Here is a 17,579-nt window from a genome sequence, read left to right as displayed (position 1 = left end):
TGTCCTTGTTATCATCTCCGCCCATGAAGATGTCTTTGCCACACTCAGTTTCGCTTCCTCTGTGATCATCCTTACCTGTTCCTTGATTTCCTTGATTTCATCTATTAGCGAGGGCTGAAATTCGCCTTCCTCTAGTCCATAGCTTACTACATCAGCAAGCTTCTGTTTAAGGGCTGAGACTTCTATTTTGAGTGTCCATATCTCGGCGTTTGGGTTCTCCTGTTTGAGGGCTGAGACTTCTTCTTTGAGTGTCTGTATTTCTGCATTAAGGCTCTCTTTCTCCTTCTTCCATTGTGCGCCTTCATTGAAGACCATCTGAAGGAGGTTGGCCTTCTCCTTCCACCATCCCTCCATCTCTGTTTTCCACTCCTTCATTTCCCTCTCCAATGCGCCATCCGCTTGTTCATGAGCATGAAGGTTGCCTTTGCTCGCAGCTTGCAAACAGGTGAGACATTGACGGCGTCCGTGTCCTGTGCAAGGGAGATTGCTTCCATGTTTTGTCATTCAAGAGATGTATCAGGCTCACTTACCATTTCGCACACAGAATTTCCCACTAAATCTTACGCGTATGATGTCCGGGTCTATAGTGGCCGGCACACTAGAAACCACTCCAAAACAAGGGTATGTCCTCCTCAACTCGACGAGCCCAACATGGCTCACAATACAAGATAACAAGGGTTCGGATGTCAAGGGGCTCACCCTTCTACTGGGATAAAGTATGGGCTAAAGACCCACTCGAGAGATCAGCCACGACCTCGAAAACAACTCGACAGTAGAGAGAGAGAGAGAGAGAGAGAGAGAGAGAGAGAGAGAGAGAGAGAGAGCACCTGCGTGTTGCACTGTTGCAAATTTCCATGCAATGCTGCAGCTGGGTGTGTTGTTGCTGCGGGTAGGCACGTCAGACGTTGCAGGTGTTGAAGGTGCCGAAACTGCAGAGGTGAGGCAATGGTAGTTAGTAGCGCTGCCTCTCAGAAAGCATAAGGCGACCTCCAGCAGCGACCTCCAGCAGAGAGACCCGGTAGAACACCTATGCTGCCGCTGACCTTGCTACCCCACAGGCCCAACGCGTTGCTCTCCATTGGAGGTCGTGACCTGCCCAGCGTGCGGCTCATCCCCAACAACAGCAGCACGTCGTCACCTCCACAACACGCAACTTGTCACCTCAGCAGCAGCAGGTCGTACCTTTCACAGGCCTGCTCGCACTAAGACAGAGAGAGCTTAGCGCTCAGCAGCCCGCCATTTTGCTCGCTCGCTCACTCGCTCGCTTGCTCGAGAGAGAGAGAGAGAGAGCAGCCACCTTCTTGAGCTGCCTTCAGGTCGTGTGCAGAGAGGTCTTCAGTTCGCGCAAAGCTACTTTCTTCTCGGGCAGTTTGCTACCGCCAGCAGAAGTACCTCTTTCTTCCTTCTTTGGAGTATTCGTCGTTGAGAGCAGCCAGTCCCCCTGCCCTGTTTTCTCAACACCTTGCAATTACTTCATCGACCCTTCTTCCTCGACGTGCCTCCCTCCTGCCCTTCAACCTCGGCCTCCATCTTTCCATTGTCAGTCCAAGCTACACTTTGGGTATTGTTTTTTAGCATTTGCCAGTCTTGCCCATTTTTCATGGCGGCTATGTCGGTCTCGAGTGCTCCTCACGGCGCTGCATCACCGCTTGCTTGTCGCGTGGACTGCATTGGCGACCTATTGACACGCATTGACTCCAAAGTACAGCACTTGGCTCAGCATGCCTTAGTTGGCCGGATGATTGGACAGTCTCCACCCCGATCTTCTATAGGAGATTGGTGTCAGACTGCATTGGGCACTACTCAGGGACGATCTCGGAGCTCACACTTCTTGGCAGAGGCATATTCATGGTATGTCTTTCAGATCCCGCCACCACCTCAGCTCTCTTGGCTCGCTCTCCGATACTCTTTGATCCCAGGATGTTATACTTGACGAGGTGGTACCCCTAGTTTTCCACCGAGGAGTTTGACAGTCGACACCTTATTCCCGGATTCCCTCTGACGCTCTCCTTCCCGGATATGCCTCTCCATTTTATCGATGATCATCTCCTCCAGATGATTGCTGCTCATTTTGGCACGGTAGTTCCAGGATCCTGCATCTTCTCGTCTGGCCCACCTCGCATTCAGGTCTTGGTGTTTGGGGATACTTCATTACCAGATAGAGTTACTGTGGCTATGCGCGATCAAGACTACTCTCTCCGGATGGTAGTCACTGGCCGCCCAGGACAGTGCTTACGCTGTCATGAGATGGGACACTTGGCGCGAGATTGCCCCACCCAGCCACGACATCGGCGGCAGCAATAGCCGGCCCGCGATAGACATGCTCAGCCAGTGGTCAGCGTCAACAGCCCGTTCCTCCTTCTCACCCATCTACTACTCAAGCACCTCAGCAGTCTACAGGCGCTCCTCGAGCTCCAGCCCCTCCTGTTCCTCCCTCCGCTTCAGCTCACACTGAGGCAGCATGGCAGACAGTGGGTCGTAATCATTCCTTTCGTTCTCGTCAGCAACGAGCAGCGCAGCCAGCTCCGAGTGTTACCTCTCCAGCTCCCTCTCAGGTTTCCACCACCCCATGCATCTCCTCACCATTCTTCTTCTTCGCGGCAGGACCACTTGCCTCTGCTAGCAGCTCCTCCTTCACCTGCGGTTTCTCTGCCCGCTCCTTCCCCTCTTCCCGAGGTCCCTGTTCCTATGCAGATGAATCATCCACCGCTACTTCCTCTCCCTCCTCCTCCTCTTCCTCTCGCCCTTACTCTCCCCCCTCCGCATCCTGGTCCTCCTCCTCCCTCAGCAGCTCATACATACGTCTCATGCAGTTTTCTCAATTGTTGCCCTCTTTCCTGGGGCACTCATCGGGCTGAGATGTGCTGTGACTCGGAAGAACCATTGCGGGTGCAGCTCTATCTTCTGCATCACAAGACAGGTTGTGTTCCCTCTTTAGTAGGCAATTGCTCTTAGCCTACCCATTCCTTTTTCCTTCCATTCCACGCTGCTGAGGAATGGTCCGAGGATTGGGTTCTACATTTTGTGCACTCACAGACTGTGGCTCAGCTTCATTCATGGTTGTCTCCTTCCGCTCCTGATGTTTTGTCTCCTCACTACCCTTCATGTATTGGTGCTATGGAGTGGAGTGATGTTTATGCTTGCTATTCACTGCCTATGGTAATTCATGTATCCTCAGATGTGGTGCTTCCTATGTCTATGCGCATTTGGGGTGTCAAAGCTGCACAATCGGTAATGGAATGTAAACAAGCCGAGGTCCGCAGTTGGTGCAATGAGACAGCATATTTTAGAGAGGGCTGGCGGGTAGCTTTCTTACCGCCTGAAGCCCACCCCTTGGATGGCCCAGTTGCCTCCAAGAAGATGCGTAGTTAGTCAGATGCTATTCATACTCTTTCATGCAGTCTGTGGATTTACATGTAGTTTCTTGGAATGCTAATGGTTTACAGACTTCTCGGGTAAAAGGTTCCCGTAAGCGTTTACTTAGCAGAGATTTACACTCTCATGTAGTGGGCACTGTGGATATATTGCTAGTGCAGGAGCATAAGATTGCCACTCCCTTTGGCAATCTCATGCCCTCGGGCGCCTGCACTTTTTGGAGCTTGCTCTGGGCCTTCATGGACAGAGTTGCGGTGTATGCATCTCAGTGGGACCACGTTACTTGGCCTCAGTTCAGCAGCATGGCACCCTCGTCGCCGGCAGAGCAGTTTATGTTTCTATTCGGATACAGGAATCTATCATTGGTTTTGTGTCAGTCTACGCACCCACTACTCCTCGGGAGAGGGCTACATTTTGGTCCTCTTTGGCTGCTGTTCTACCTGTTGTAGACTCTTGGGTTGTTGGAGGCGACTTCAACAACATTGAGAGCGATTCTGATTGGCGAGCCACCACACCTCCAGTTCTATCATCCATCTCTCCCGATGAGCAGCCAGCTTGGGATTGATTTCTTCTAGCTATTCAGGGCATTGACGCCTGGCATATACCCTCTTTTGGTCACCAGTCTGCTACACTTATTACTCTTAGCAGGGGAGATTTTTAGAGCGTCTTGATCGTTTTTACATTGGCCCTTGGCAGCATCTCTAGGCGGATTCACTACTATATGGAGAGGGACCAGCCTCTCATATCATTTAGCCATCTCATTGTTTATCTCCTTCACTAGATCCTCTGCACAGAGGAGAGGTTGCCGCATCCCTGACAATGTTCTCACCACTCCCGTATTACAGTAGCAGATTCATCGTCAGTTGAGGGTACGCGAGTCTGATCTTCACATCCCTCTTGGTTCCACTCAGCGCTTACTCGAGGAGTGGCCTCAGGATGCTTATCTTTCTGGTAGACAGACAGAGCTCAGAGAGGAGATTCGTCGCATACATGAGGCTAGGTCTGAGTTCACTCATCATGCTTCAGTATCTTGTTGGATAGCTAAAGCTGATCGGATGAATAAAGACTTCTTTGTTGCGCATAAAGAGCGCCCTCCTGGCACCACCCTTCGGACTCTGTGCGATGCTCGGGGGACACTACATATGCATCTTGATGTTATACTTGATATGACTGCAGATTATTTTGAGACATTGTTCACTGTTGATGTATGCACTACTGAGGTTTTACATGCACGTGAGCAGATCTGGCATCACACGCGACACCGTTGTACAGACACTATGGCAAAGATCTTGTTGGCACCCTTCACACTTGCAGAGCTCCATACTGCTATAGAGAGTCTTGATCCATCCTCCTGTCCAGGAGAGGATGGCCTCACTAGAGCTTTCTTTTTGACATATTGGGATGTATTGCATATACCATTGCTTCGTGGCTCTCAGGACATCTTTGCATCAGGATATATGCATCCGGATCTCTGTTCAGGTCTCATATCTCTTGTTCCCAAGGGGGGTGACACCACTCAGCGCCGACAGTGGAGACCTATTACCCTACTCCCTACGGTCTATAAGATATTAGCGTTGATGATCAGCCATCGCTTGCGGCCGTTCTTACCCGATATTATTCATACTTCTCAGACAGGCTTTGTCATGGATCGATGCATCTTGGATAATATCTTCACTTTTTATGAGGCAGTGGAGTGGGCCAGATCATCTTCTGAGCCTCGCTTTTTTCATCCTTGACTTCGAGAAAGCCTACGATCGTGTTGAGTGGGACTTTCTCGAAGGAACGTTAGCCAGGATGGGTTTCCCTTTGAGATGGATCTCAAGCATTTCCTCTCTCTTCAAGACTGGCAGCAGTGCTATTACTATTGGTGGTCGAGTCAGTCGCAGTTTTGAGCTTTCTCGATCTGTCCGTCAGGGATGTCCTCTAGCAGCATATCTGTAGGAGAGACTATGTCCGACTTTCTTCGTGCTCAGAGTCATGTATTTTGTGGCTTGACCATGCTAGTACCTACAGCTCTAGACCTTATCGATCAAGAGTTTGCTGATGATACTATGCTCATGTTACGCTATTTGCTAGCTGCTCTTGATGCCATGCGGGAGGCCCTAGAGGTTTTTTGCATTGCCAGTGGTGCACGCATTAATTGGCATAAATCGTATGGGTTACTGGTTGGCAGTTATGACATACCTACTTGGGGGGTAGCTGATGGTTTCACATGGCTGCGATCGGGTCAAACATGCAGATATCTGTGCTTTCAGGTTGGATTAGATGTTACCTCACAGCAGCATTTTGTACCCGTGCTATAATGTATTCGCAGGAAGCTATGCCATTGGTCTTCACGCCATCTGTCGTTGGTTGGTCGTGCATTGGTCGCCAACCAGGTCATTCTGGCTACAGTATGGTATACAGCTTCTTGGTGGATGTTAGATTCTGGTGTGATGGCTCCGCTCCGCACTCCTAGTGCGGAACTTTTTATGGAGTGGCACAGATGGGACTATTGATATCTGTGCTCGAGTCCGCTGGCCCACGATCATTCGTCCTAGGTCAGAGGGAGGCCTTGGCATTATTGATCCAGAGTTACAGAGCCGCGCCCTTCTTACCAAGCTTATTGTTCGGGGTCTTTTTCCCGGACAAGAACCTTGGAAGATGCTTCTTCAGGCCGCTCTTTGCGCAGTCACTCCACGACTTGGCACTAGAGATGGTCATACTTGGCAGACAGGGTATGGTTTTCTCTTTACTGATGCCCCCTTGTCCACCACCTCCCTCTCCCCCTTTATCCTATCACTCCTTCAGATTTGGGTTTCCATGCGACGGGCTATCATATGCTCACCTCCCTCATGTTGTGAGGAGATTGAGCGCCAACCTCTCATTTGGAATGCTGCAGTTCTTGATTCTTCGGTTGATCCACCCCGTCAGCTTGGAGAGCGGACTCACATTGATTGGGCTGCCTGGGACGTTGGCCCTTTTGCATTATGCGGTTGTTTCATGAGACACGGATGCTAGATGCTGATTTTGTGGCAGAGCATTATGACATTGGTCGCGGGGTGGCAGAGAGATTGCTTGAAATTGACACCGCCCTTCCTTCACAGTGGGATGCAATCATGAGAGGCATGGTTCATATGCCTCCCCATTGCGGCTGGGAATGCCTCTTTGCTCAGAGCACTCTCTTATTAGTTCGTTTAGACACCATGCTGTTCACAGTTGATACTGCCTAGTCTGAGGGGATTCATGCTAGATTGACATATGATGCCACCTTTCCACATCCTATCCTTCCTGGAGCTTGATGGGGGGCAATCAGAGTAGTTGGCTCCCGCGGGAAGCGTCGTTGTGTTGACCCTCGTTTCGCTTCCGCTGATGCTGCACTTTGGAGGCTTTGGGTGTGGGAGGGTCGTGCCCTATCTCAGCTATATTGGGACCCAGGAGAGAAGCATTGGCCTCAGTCTGACCCTACATGTGCACTTGTATCCTTCTTTGAGTACACTGTCAGGATTGGACGGTTAGCATTGATGAGACAGCAGCCACAGCAGCTCACTCGTATGCGTTTCTGGTTACATTCATGTCTCTGTCATGCCTATTTGTAGCAGTTTTGGTCCACCATCTCGGATTTACATGCGGCTCGTCGTATTTCTTTTTGCATGTGGATGATTGGGCATGCAGGACTTCCAGTTGGGACTTCGCTAGCTACTATGGGTCATGATCCGTTATGTACTCGCTGTCCTTTACGACTCCCTGAGTCACTTGCACATTGTCTTTGGTCATGCTCAGCTTCCCATGTAGTGTGGCTTGCAGTTTGCTTTCTACTTAGCAGAGCAGGTGTTCAGCATGGATTTCTTAGTTGGGGATCTATCTCATGGTTGATGCCGATGCTTGGCCCCCATCTTTTTTATGAGGACTCAGACACAGATCCAGCCTTTATGCTTACCTCGGCTGGTTATCAGCGAGGGACTTTGGCTATGCTACCACAGATTGCTTGGCAGGGGGATTCTCAGACACATGATGAGGTTTTTTCAGTCATTACTAGTATTACACTATGGAATGTTTGGAGAGCTCGTTGTCTCCACATTCTCAGTGCGGCTCCACAACTCCTTCAGGATACCTTCACTACCATTCGGCTGGATATCATTCACACCCTGATTTGGCAGTGGGATTCTTCCTCGGGTGCATCTCGAGCAGCCGAGGCTCGCCGTTTTGCCTTCCTTCGGCGTTGGGCACGATCCCCACTCTTTTTCACACTTACAGGTGGACAGATTACGTGGCATTATGCCCCTCCTCGGTGGTTTCTCCTCCACTCGTCACACCGACCACCATGAGATTGTTTTAGTCGAGTTGTCACTATAGTGGCTCTCCTCCTTACATTCAGCTTGTACACCCCACATGATAGGCTATTTTGGCATCCGCTGGGGATTATATTGTACTCAGTAATATACAGCCCTGACTTTTTGAGAGAGAGAGAGAGAGAGAGAGAGAGAGAGAGAGAGAGAGAGAGAGAGAGAGAGAGAGAGAGAGAGAGAGAGAGAGTGAGTGAATGGAAATGTTATATTAACGTCTTCAAAAGGCCAAAATGACCTATGAGACCAAAGCCTTACAATGTGGTGAATCTGATACAAAGTCAGAGTAACAAAATGAAATGACAAAATGATAAAATAAAAGTACTATGGGATCCTAAACTGGTAGGTGTGAACTAAGCAACTAGCTAACTGGGATAGCTAAATCACAAGTCACAAGAAATCTAGCATCGATCGTTGGCGGATCTCATCAATCTCCTCCATGGACAATAGTCTGACCGGACGTCGTGCATGTCGGGCCAAAGTGATCCGAATCTTGTGAGAGAGAGAGAGAGAGAGAGAGAGAGAGAGAGAGAGAGAGAGAGAGAGAGAGAGAGAGAGAGAGAGAGAGAGAGAGAGAGAAGAAAAGAAGAAAGAAAGATATATTAACGTCTCGAAAGAGCCAAAATGGCCCATGAGACAAGAAACTATACATTTGGTAATACATCTCTCGTCTACTGAAACAGAAAAAAGATCTACTCAACATCATAGTGATGTTTGAGTCTACAAAGCTAAAACTAAGCTAAAATTGAGAATATGTACAAATACATGACTGATCCCATCCAAATCTGACCATCAACTTCTATCTCCTTGTCCTCTATCCCAAGATATCTCAGATGGGTAGATCCAGTATAGAGAGGCCGCTTAAAGGTGGCACTCTTCTCCGATGTCGAGCGATGATGCCTCTGATTTGGTGCAAATGGCGGGGTTTGGGTCGAGGCCCGGGTGGTCGAGGAACGCGAGTACGACCCTGTGCACTGGCCTGATCAAGACGGACTCCTCTAGGCCTCGATGGACGTGGTCCTGGGGGTGTGGTTGTATCCATAGACGGAGTCTGTGTCCCAAGGTCCTCTCCCTCTCTACTGAAGAAGTCACGCATAGTGCGCTGTCGATCTGTTGGTGGAGAACTGTCTTGTAATAGTTTGTCCCTGTGCCTGTTCAGCTCTAGTAAAAAGAGCCCGAGGCATCTCTGGTCCTCATAATCCATCACCTGACGTAATGGTCCAAAGCCCTCTCTGAAAAGGCAATGGTATCTCCCCCTGATCTCGTAATAGACTGTGCAGCGGCAAATGTAATGCTCCTCAGATTCCACCTCTTGGTGGCATAGCTGACATGTCCTATCTGTCCGGGCCATTTGCATGTATCTGTTGTCTCGATGCGTAGTTGATGGGAGGAGGTACGAATCTGTCCAATGGCATTGCACAGAGAGAGAGAGAGAGAGAGAGAGAGAGAGAGAGAGAGAGAGAGAGAGAGAGAGAGAGAGAGAGAGAGAGAGAGAGAGAGAGAGAGAGAGAGAGAGAGAGAGAGAGAGAGAGAGAGAGAGAGAGAGAGAGAGAGAGAGAGAGAGAGAGAGAGAGAGAGAGAGAGAGAGAGAGAGAGAGAGAGAGAGAGAGAGAGAGAGAGAGAGATATGAAATGAAATGTTATATTAACGTCTTCAAAAGGCCAAAATGACCTATGAGACCAAAATGTTACAATTGGTGAATCTGATACCATGTCTGAGTATGGAAATTACAAAGTTACAAAGTTACCAAGTTACAAAGAGCTAACACTACCACTAACACTAAAACACTAAGGAGAAAGGAAACAAGGGGGAAGGGGGGGGTTAGGGGGGCTTTGTGGGTTCAGATGAAATCTCTCATCGGTTTTTGTTGGATCTCATCGACCTCCTCCATGGTTAGAAATCTGGTTGGGCGTCTTGCATGTCGAGCTAGAGTGATCTGTATCTTTTGTTGCAACCTTCGTCGGTAGTGGGAGAACCCTCGAGGCCGTGGACGTCTGGATCTGCCAAGTTCAGTGGCTCTGCCAAGCAGTGTACCTGTAGTATGAGTAGGATCTGAGATCTGCTGTAATGACTGCTCCGTTGGCTCTCCTCTGTCTGGTGTAAAGAACTCTGTGATTCGTCTCTGAGATTGTGTTTCCCCTGGTGTCCTCAGCAAGCTCTCCCTATGTCTGCGCAACTCTAGTAGGAACAATCCGAGACACTTCTGATCCTTGTATCTCATGACTCTAGAAAAAGATCCGAACCCTTCTCTGAACAGGCAGTCAAAGCGGCCGCATATCTCATAGTATGTTGGGCAGTGACATGTGTAGTGCAGCTCTGTCTCTGGTTCTAAGTTACATAGGTGACATATTCTGGCTCCTGCCGGCACTCCTCGAAAATGGCCAGTCTCAATCTGGAGCTGATGTGAGGATGTGCGTATCTGCCCAATAGCGCATCATATCCCATGGGATAAGTGTGTATCCATGTATGCTGGCCTAGTCACAAAGCCGTCCTCCGTGAGTTGGAGAAGGTGCTCTCTGTAGAAGGCCATCTTCGTGCCCAACTCCTGTGTCGGCTGTATCCATGTGCTCCTCGCATTTAGCTGAATCAGATCCTGACGTATGAGGCTGGTGATCTCTGTCCGTGTGAGAGACAAGGAGGGTGCATCCAAGGAGTATTCAAGCGGAGGTAATCTATCCATGTTGAGACCATGCGATCGAAACCATGATGTCATCTGTCCATACCCACATGCTGTATCGCCTTGTAGAGCTAGTTGTCGAGATGACTCCAAGGCAAGCCGAGCGTATCTGTCTCTGGGGAGATCCCATATACTGTGCATAAAGGAAGCTGATCTCGTCTGTGCCTCCACCACGAGAGGGGGGGCAGCTAGCTTGGCTCGAATAATCTCATGTGGTACTGAGGCCTTAGCCCGAATCATCGGAGTGATCATAGAGAAGGCCTCTCCATACATCTCCATCCATCTGTGTTGTGAGATCTCCCATGGTGGTCTACTGAGGGTCCCGATACTTGAACTCCATAGAGCATAGCTAGAGTCACTAGTGTGTCAAAAAGCCAAAGCTTTGTTCGCGGTTCCTGAAACTGAACTTGCGAACACATCCTCTCTAGTCCTCCCTGAGTTGCATATGCTCTCGTCAGTCTAGTCTCTGATGCTCTCCTTAGTGAAAACACCGGTCCACTGAATACTATCCCAAGATAGGTATATGCATCTGTGTACTCCAGAGTCTCCTGGCCATACATAAATGTGGGTGCCGACCTTCTGACCCAGTGTGGTGTGGTGTTGAACACCATAACCTTGGTTTTCCCCAGATTGACCGACAATCCACTATTACGAGCAAATGTATGCAGAGCATCCAAGTGACGTTGCATCCCCTCTGGGGAGTCTGAAATCAGCACTATCATCAACATATAGTAACAGCGGAATCCATGTCCCTGCTAGTTGAGCCCCCTTGTCCCCCTGCCGCTCTACATAGTTTGAAAACTCATCCACATACATCCCAAAAAGAGTCGGGGATAGGGAGCATCCCTGCTTTACTCCAATAGTGGAGTGGACCATGTCAGACATTCCCTCAGTGGTGTGTACCCGCCCCATCACTGTCCTGTATAGAGCCAGAATACCCCATATCAGCTCTCTAGGCACACCCATGTCCTGTAGTCTGTGTATAAGTCTGGCTCTCGGCACTGTGTCAAAAGCTTTGCGGAAATCCACAAAGCTACAATAGATTCTCTTGTCATGGTGTGTACCCTCCTCAATAATAGCTCTGAGTGTCAGATTCTGGTCAAGAGTGGAGAAACCTCTCCTGAAACCTGCTTGCCTTGGTGCTCTTATTCCCTCTCGCTCTGCCCATCTACTCAGCTCCGGCTCAAGAACGGATGCATACAACCTAGCTAATGTGTGGCCAACCATGATGGTGCGATAATTCGTGGGAATCATGGTATCTCTTGACTTAAAAATAGGCACAAATCGTAGACATACTCCAAGTCTCCAGGAAGCCTTCATACATGGCTCGATTAAACATCATAGCCAGGAGCTTTGCCAGCATATCCTTGGCATGGATGAAGTGCTCTGCTACCAGACCATCATGATCATGTGCTCTCCTTGTCTTCATCTTGTCAATGGCTTTCCTTACCCTCTCGGCAGTAAAGAAAGAACATGTTTCTGGGCATGTCTCTAGTGGGTCCGGCAAAGGTGGTTGCCTTGATGCTGTGTAGAGAGATGTGGCATATTCCCCCCATGTCTCAGTGGAGGTGACCGCGGGCGGTGGTGAATGCTCGTGGAATAGCCTCCATGCTTCGCCTGAGCCTTGACTTATAAATATTTGATATAGATCCCGCACTAGCTGGGATAGATCGGCCCTTTTCTTTCGTCGCCCTAGGCGGCGAAAGATAATCCGCAGCGAAAAATAATCCGTGACTGTCTATGTGTGGTAATACCCGTGAGCACTTCCCTCTGTAGTTTGATCCTTGTCTCTCTGCACTCCTCATCATACCAACTGTTCTGGGGCATGTTCCCAGATCGTCTCCGTGTGGGCTGGCTGTGGGGGTATGCCTCTGATGCTGCGTCTCTGTCAATATCTGAGTGGCCGTCCCGGCCCCTCGGTGCATAGCTGCCTGTATATCTCATCCATATACACAGAATCCGTCGATCTCATGAAGGTATACCGAGTGTGTGTGGGGACCTCTCCTAATGGAGCTGTGCTGAACTGAAAGGTCAATGTGAAAGACACGATAGCATGATCAATTGCTACTCCAGTTGGCCTAGTGCCCACCATGAAATCCTGAAAGAAAGGAATGAGACCTGGCTTGGCCATAACATAATCCATTGTGCTAGCACCATGTCGGTGTGGAAAGCAAGTAAAACCTCCAGCTGTCGAAAATCTTTGTAGGCCATTCACAATGGCCAATCTGTGTGCGGTTCCCATATCTATCAAGTATCTGCCATATTCAATGTATTCCTCATCTTGTGATAGTCTGGATAGACCCATCTCTGTGATGTCCACCTTCCTAAGCATCTCTTCGGAAGTATCATAAAATATCGTCTGGTGGTGGGCAGTCCTAGCATTGAAATCCCATAGTATGATAATGTCACCATCCTTGGAAAACTCCCATATGTCATTATCCAAAATAGCAAAGGGGGATTGTCCTCTAGGTGATGCATATACGGACGTACTAGGAGGAAAGTAACAAATAGCAATGTAGAGGTATCTACCCATCTCTGCCCTAAGCCTCATCCACATGTACCTAGCCTATTCATCGTTGCGTGCTATATATATCATTGGCTGCAGTTCCTCCCTGAATAGAACTGCCACTCCCCCTGAGCCCCACCATCTATATCCGCTCACGTGTGGTATGGATTGTCTTGGTGTTTGATGCGTCTCAGAGTAGAAAATGATGTCTCTCCCTGTGAAGCTATCCTCAAAGGCCCCTACATCAAGACGGAGTGACCCATTACAATTCCAGGTTGCCATCTTTAATGCGCTCCCATAGGTCTCACCGCCTTTCCATCCCTGTAAAAAGCAATCTTTCCCTTTTCCCTTGCTGCTCTTATTTCCGGCATTACTTCTTGCATATGAGCAATCTGCGAGAGGGTGAGGTCATCTCCAAGAAAGATGCCCGTCTTCTTTAAAGTCGCTCTCTTCTTCAAGAAGTCTTTCTTCGCTTGCATGGAGGGGAAGCGGAGAATGAGTGGCCTTTCCTTCGAGGTTTCTCCGTTGCTTCCACTTTTCTTAGTGCCCACTCTCCAAGCCCTCGTATGCGTCTGCTCGTTGACCCCCACCAAAGTCATGAGTTCTTTCACCTCTTTATCTACATTATCTTGGTCTCTGAGGCCACATACCCTTACGTGTAAGGCCCGCACACATCTCCTTTGCTCCTCTTCTAGTGTCAAGTTGATGATGGTTGGTGTGGGGGTGGGAGTTATTTCCTTGCCTTTCCCTTTCTTGACAATCTCGATCCATTTTTCGGCCTTTTTAGCTTTTTGCTGGGTCTTTCTGATGACATCTACCCACGAGGTCGTCATTTCTTTTTGTTGCTCCCCACCTTCTTTGATGGCCCGTACTTGTTCCTTAATCGTGTTAAGCTCTTCAATGACAGAGGGTTGAAGTTCTCCCTCTTCGAGGACATTCTGCGATCGCACCTGTGCAAGCTCTTTCTTGAGTAGTGCGATTTCCTCATCTTGGGCCTTCACGCGATCTTCGAGTGTACGTATCGTGCTTTCCTGTGCGGCCACGCGTGCGTCGAGTCTGTTAATAGTCGCTAAGAGGTGGCGGTTGATCTTGCCGATGGACTCGCGCAAGGTCAGGTGCAGAGCAAGGGGCGGCGGGAGCACACAGGGGTAGGCTGGCAGTGCGTGAGGGGGGGGTGCAGAGCGCGTGCGAGCAAGGGGTGTGTGCAGAGCAGCGCGCGAGCAACGGCGGGTGCAGAGCGCGCGAGCGATCAAGGGGGTGTGCAGAGCAGGGGGCAGCGAGGGAGAGCAGGGGCGGGTGTGGAGAGAGAGAGAGAGAGAGAGAGAGAGAGAGAGAGAGAGAGAGAGAGAGAGAGAGAGAGAGAGAGAGAGAGAGAGAGAGAGAGAGAGAGAGAGAGAAATGAAATGAAATGTTGTATTAACGTCTTCAAAAGGCAAGAGTGACCTATGACACCAAACTGATACAAAAGTGGTGAATCTGTTAGAATGTCTGAAAAGTGTGAAAGTGTGAAAATAAATGCGAAAAACTAAATACAGATAAACTTCTTAGGAGCATTCTAGGTGTCTGGCTAGAAAGCTTCTAATCCTTTGTTGTAGTCTCCTCCGGTGAAGTGTGCTTCTGCATCTTGGTTGTGGTCGTCTCGATTTCCTAAGCTCGATCGCCCTTCAATGAGGGTGCCTTTGGTATGAATGTGGGTACTCCTTTGCGCTCGTTGCTGGCCTCTTGCTTCTCCTTCCATTCCTGCTTCTCTTGATCCGAAGAAATCTGTGATCTGCCTCTGAGGCTGTAGTGCTCTTTGTCTTCTCATTAGATTATCCCTGTGTCGATGTAGTTCTAGTAGGTACAGGCCTAAGCACCTTTGATCTTGGTATTGCATGACTTTATGTAGAGGTCCAAAGCCTTCTTTAAATAGGCAATGGAAACGCCCACGTATCTCATAGTATACGGTGCAATGACATCTGTAATGTAATTTTCTCTCCGGCTCCATTTCGCATAACTTGCAAATTCTTCTCCTAGGTGGGATTCCCCTAAATCTGCCAAATTCAATTTCCAGCTGGTGTGAGCATGTACGAATCTGACCAATAGCACATTTCAAACCATGAGACAGGTGGGTATCCATGTAGCTCGGGCGAATCACAAAACCATCTTCAGATAGCTGTAGGAAGTTTTCTTTGTAGTCGGCCATCTTCGTGCCCAATTCTTGTGTAGAGTCTACCCATGTCCTCTTGGTGTCCAACTGTATAAGATCCTGGCAGATGATTTTATTAATCTCCGTTCGTGTGATTGCCAGTGATGGAGCCTCAAGAGAGTATTGGAAGGGGGGTAATATTTCCATACTGAACCCGTGTCTCTGAAACCACGAGGACAGTTGCGCATACTAGCATGATGTATCTCCTTTCATTGCTAATTGTCGAGAGGATTCGAGGGCCAATCTAGTATATCGGCAATTATTTGTATCCCACAAACCATGTATAAAGGACACTGATCTGGTAAAAGTTTCAATTTCTATCGGAGGGGCAGCTAGTTCCGCTTCAGTAATTGCGTGTGGTACGGAGGCCTTGGCTCTAATCATTCGGGAAATCATAGATACCAAAGGTCTCTCCATTGACTTCCAATTATCCTGATCCAGAGATGGTCCCCAAATCTGGACCCCATAAAGCATAGACGAAGCCACCACAGTATCAAAGAGCCAAAGTTTTGTTCGTGGTTATTGAAACTGCGCTTGTGAACACATCCTGTCCAACCCTCCCAAGGCCGCAGAGGCTCTGGACAATCTAGCATCCGTTGCTTTCTTAAGAGTAAACTTCGGTCCTGTAAATACCACACCAAGGTATGTGTATGCATCTGGGTACTCTAATGTATCCTGGCCATATGCAAATGTAGGTGCCGATCTCCTAACCCAAGTTTACCGACAGTCCCCTGTCTTCCGCGAATTTATGTAATGCATCTAACTGCCTCTGCATTCCATCTGGTGATTCTGCTATCAATACAATATCATCTGCATACAACAACAAAGGGATCCATGACCCTGCAAGTTGAGCACTTCTGTCACCCTCTCTATCAATGTAATCTGATACCTCATCTATATACATACCAAATAAAGTAGGGGACAATGGGCATCCCTGCTTTACTCCAACAGTGGAATGAACAAGGTCGGAATCCCCTTCTGGAGTACGTACATAACCAGTTACTGACCCGTATAAGGCCATGATCCCCCAGATAACCTCTTTGGGGACCCCTAACTCTTGCATTCTGCGCATCAATCTGGCCCTTGGTACTGTATCAAAAGCTTTCCGAAAATCCACAAAGCAACAATACATCCTTCTCCCGCTTGCTCTTCCTTCCTCAATAATGGCTCTGAGCGTAAGAATATGATCCAAGTGGAATAACCCCTTCTGAATCCAGCTTGTCCTGTTGCCGTTATGCCCTCATTCTCTGCCCATCTACTCAATTTTTGTTCCAGAATGGATGCGTACAGTCGGGTCAATGTGTGACCCACCATAATGGTACGGTAGATCCCGGGTATCATAGGATCCCTTGACTTTAAAATAGGTACAATAGTAGATAATTTCCAAGATTCAGGTAATCCTTCACACATGACCCGATTAAGCAGACGAGCAAGGACTTCTGAAAGTAGATCCCTTGCATGGATCAGATATTCTGCTACTAAACCCTGATGATCATATGCTCTTGTCGTCTTCATCTTATCAATGGCTTTTTCCACCATTTCCGTAGTAAAGAAAGTACTAGTAGTAGGGCATGGCTCTAGCGGATCTGGTAATGGAGGCTGTCCAGATACCATATATCATGATGTTACATATTGACCCCAAATTTCAGGAGAAGTAATTGTTGGAGGCGATGAGTGCTCGTGAAATAAACGCCAGGCCTCATGTGAGTCCTGACTCAAGAAGAGCTGATGTAAATCCTTCTCCAGTTTGGCTAAAAATGCCCTTTTCTTGCGATGTACTATACGCCGAAGAGCAATCGGAGACTGCTTATATGTGATGATCCCAAGTGTAAGCTCTTTCTGGACCTGGGTTCTCGTCTCTCTGCATTCCTCGTCGTGCCAACTATTTTGAGGCATGTTCCCAAATCCTCTCTTCTGATCAGGCTGAGTATGTGGATATGCCTCTTGTGCTGCTCCATGTAGTATCTCTGTTAGCTGAGAAGTAATCTCCTGCTGCGTGCTTTGCTCGCCCTGCCTGATGACACTGCACCCTCTACTGCCCCTGCCCCTGCATAGTTTTAGACATTTCATATCTTTTTTGACCCTCCTCTGTGAATGTTTATGAAGTACATCTTACTTCTGAATGGCACCGACTATGTTTGCCCTTTTTGTGTTTCAGATCTTCTGGAAAATGTGACATCACTGTAGAGTTCTCGTGCCATTTTCAATCTAGAAGAGGTTATTCACAAGCAAAGTTATACACTGCCACAGCTACAATTCAAGTAATTCCTGATCCACCCCTTGCTTTGGGAACGGCGGCAACTTGGTTGTTGCCACCAAACTACAGAACATCAAATCTGCTGCTTCAGCCAACTGATATGACTCTGGATGGGAGCGCCTCAGGAAAGCGCATCATTAGTTACTCAATGTTGCAGGCATGAATTGTTGGGGTCTTTGTTGTGTTGTGAAATTTTGCCGGTCTTGAGCCATTCTATAGACAATAGTCACTGTCTTTTTGGTGTTTGGAAC

The 17,579-nt window shown here is 48.6% G+C and overlaps 1 protein-coding gene across 3 annotated transcripts in view; it reads left to right on the top strand.

Moving 5' to 3' along the window:
- The window catches only part of EMB3012 (embryo defective 3012), a 244,472-nt gene that overhangs the window by 178,287 nt on the left and 48,606 nt on the right, over positions 1-17,579 (top strand). For all 3 annotated transcript variants that reach the window (XR_015187309.1, XM_086507191.1, XM_086507190.1), the window contains exon 24: positions 17,230-17,485. Coding sequence is in view for 2 of the 3 variants with exons in the window: in XM_086507191.1 (XP_086363317.1) it covers positions 17,230-17,485 (256 nt within the window). In the remaining variant the exon portion in view is untranslated. The remainder of the gene's footprint in view (positions 1-17,229; positions 17,486-17,579) is intronic.

The sequence above is a fragment of the Adiantum capillus-veneris genome, chromosome 30 (genome assembly GCF_014529385.1).
Source record: "Adiantum capillus-veneris isolate H3 chromosome 30, ASM1452938v2, whole genome shotgun sequence".
Classification (NCBI taxonomy): domain Eukaryota; kingdom Viridiplantae; phylum Streptophyta; class Polypodiopsida; order Polypodiales; family Pteridaceae; genus Adiantum; species Adiantum capillus-veneris.
This window is presented reverse-complemented; position numbering and strand designations above follow the sequence as displayed.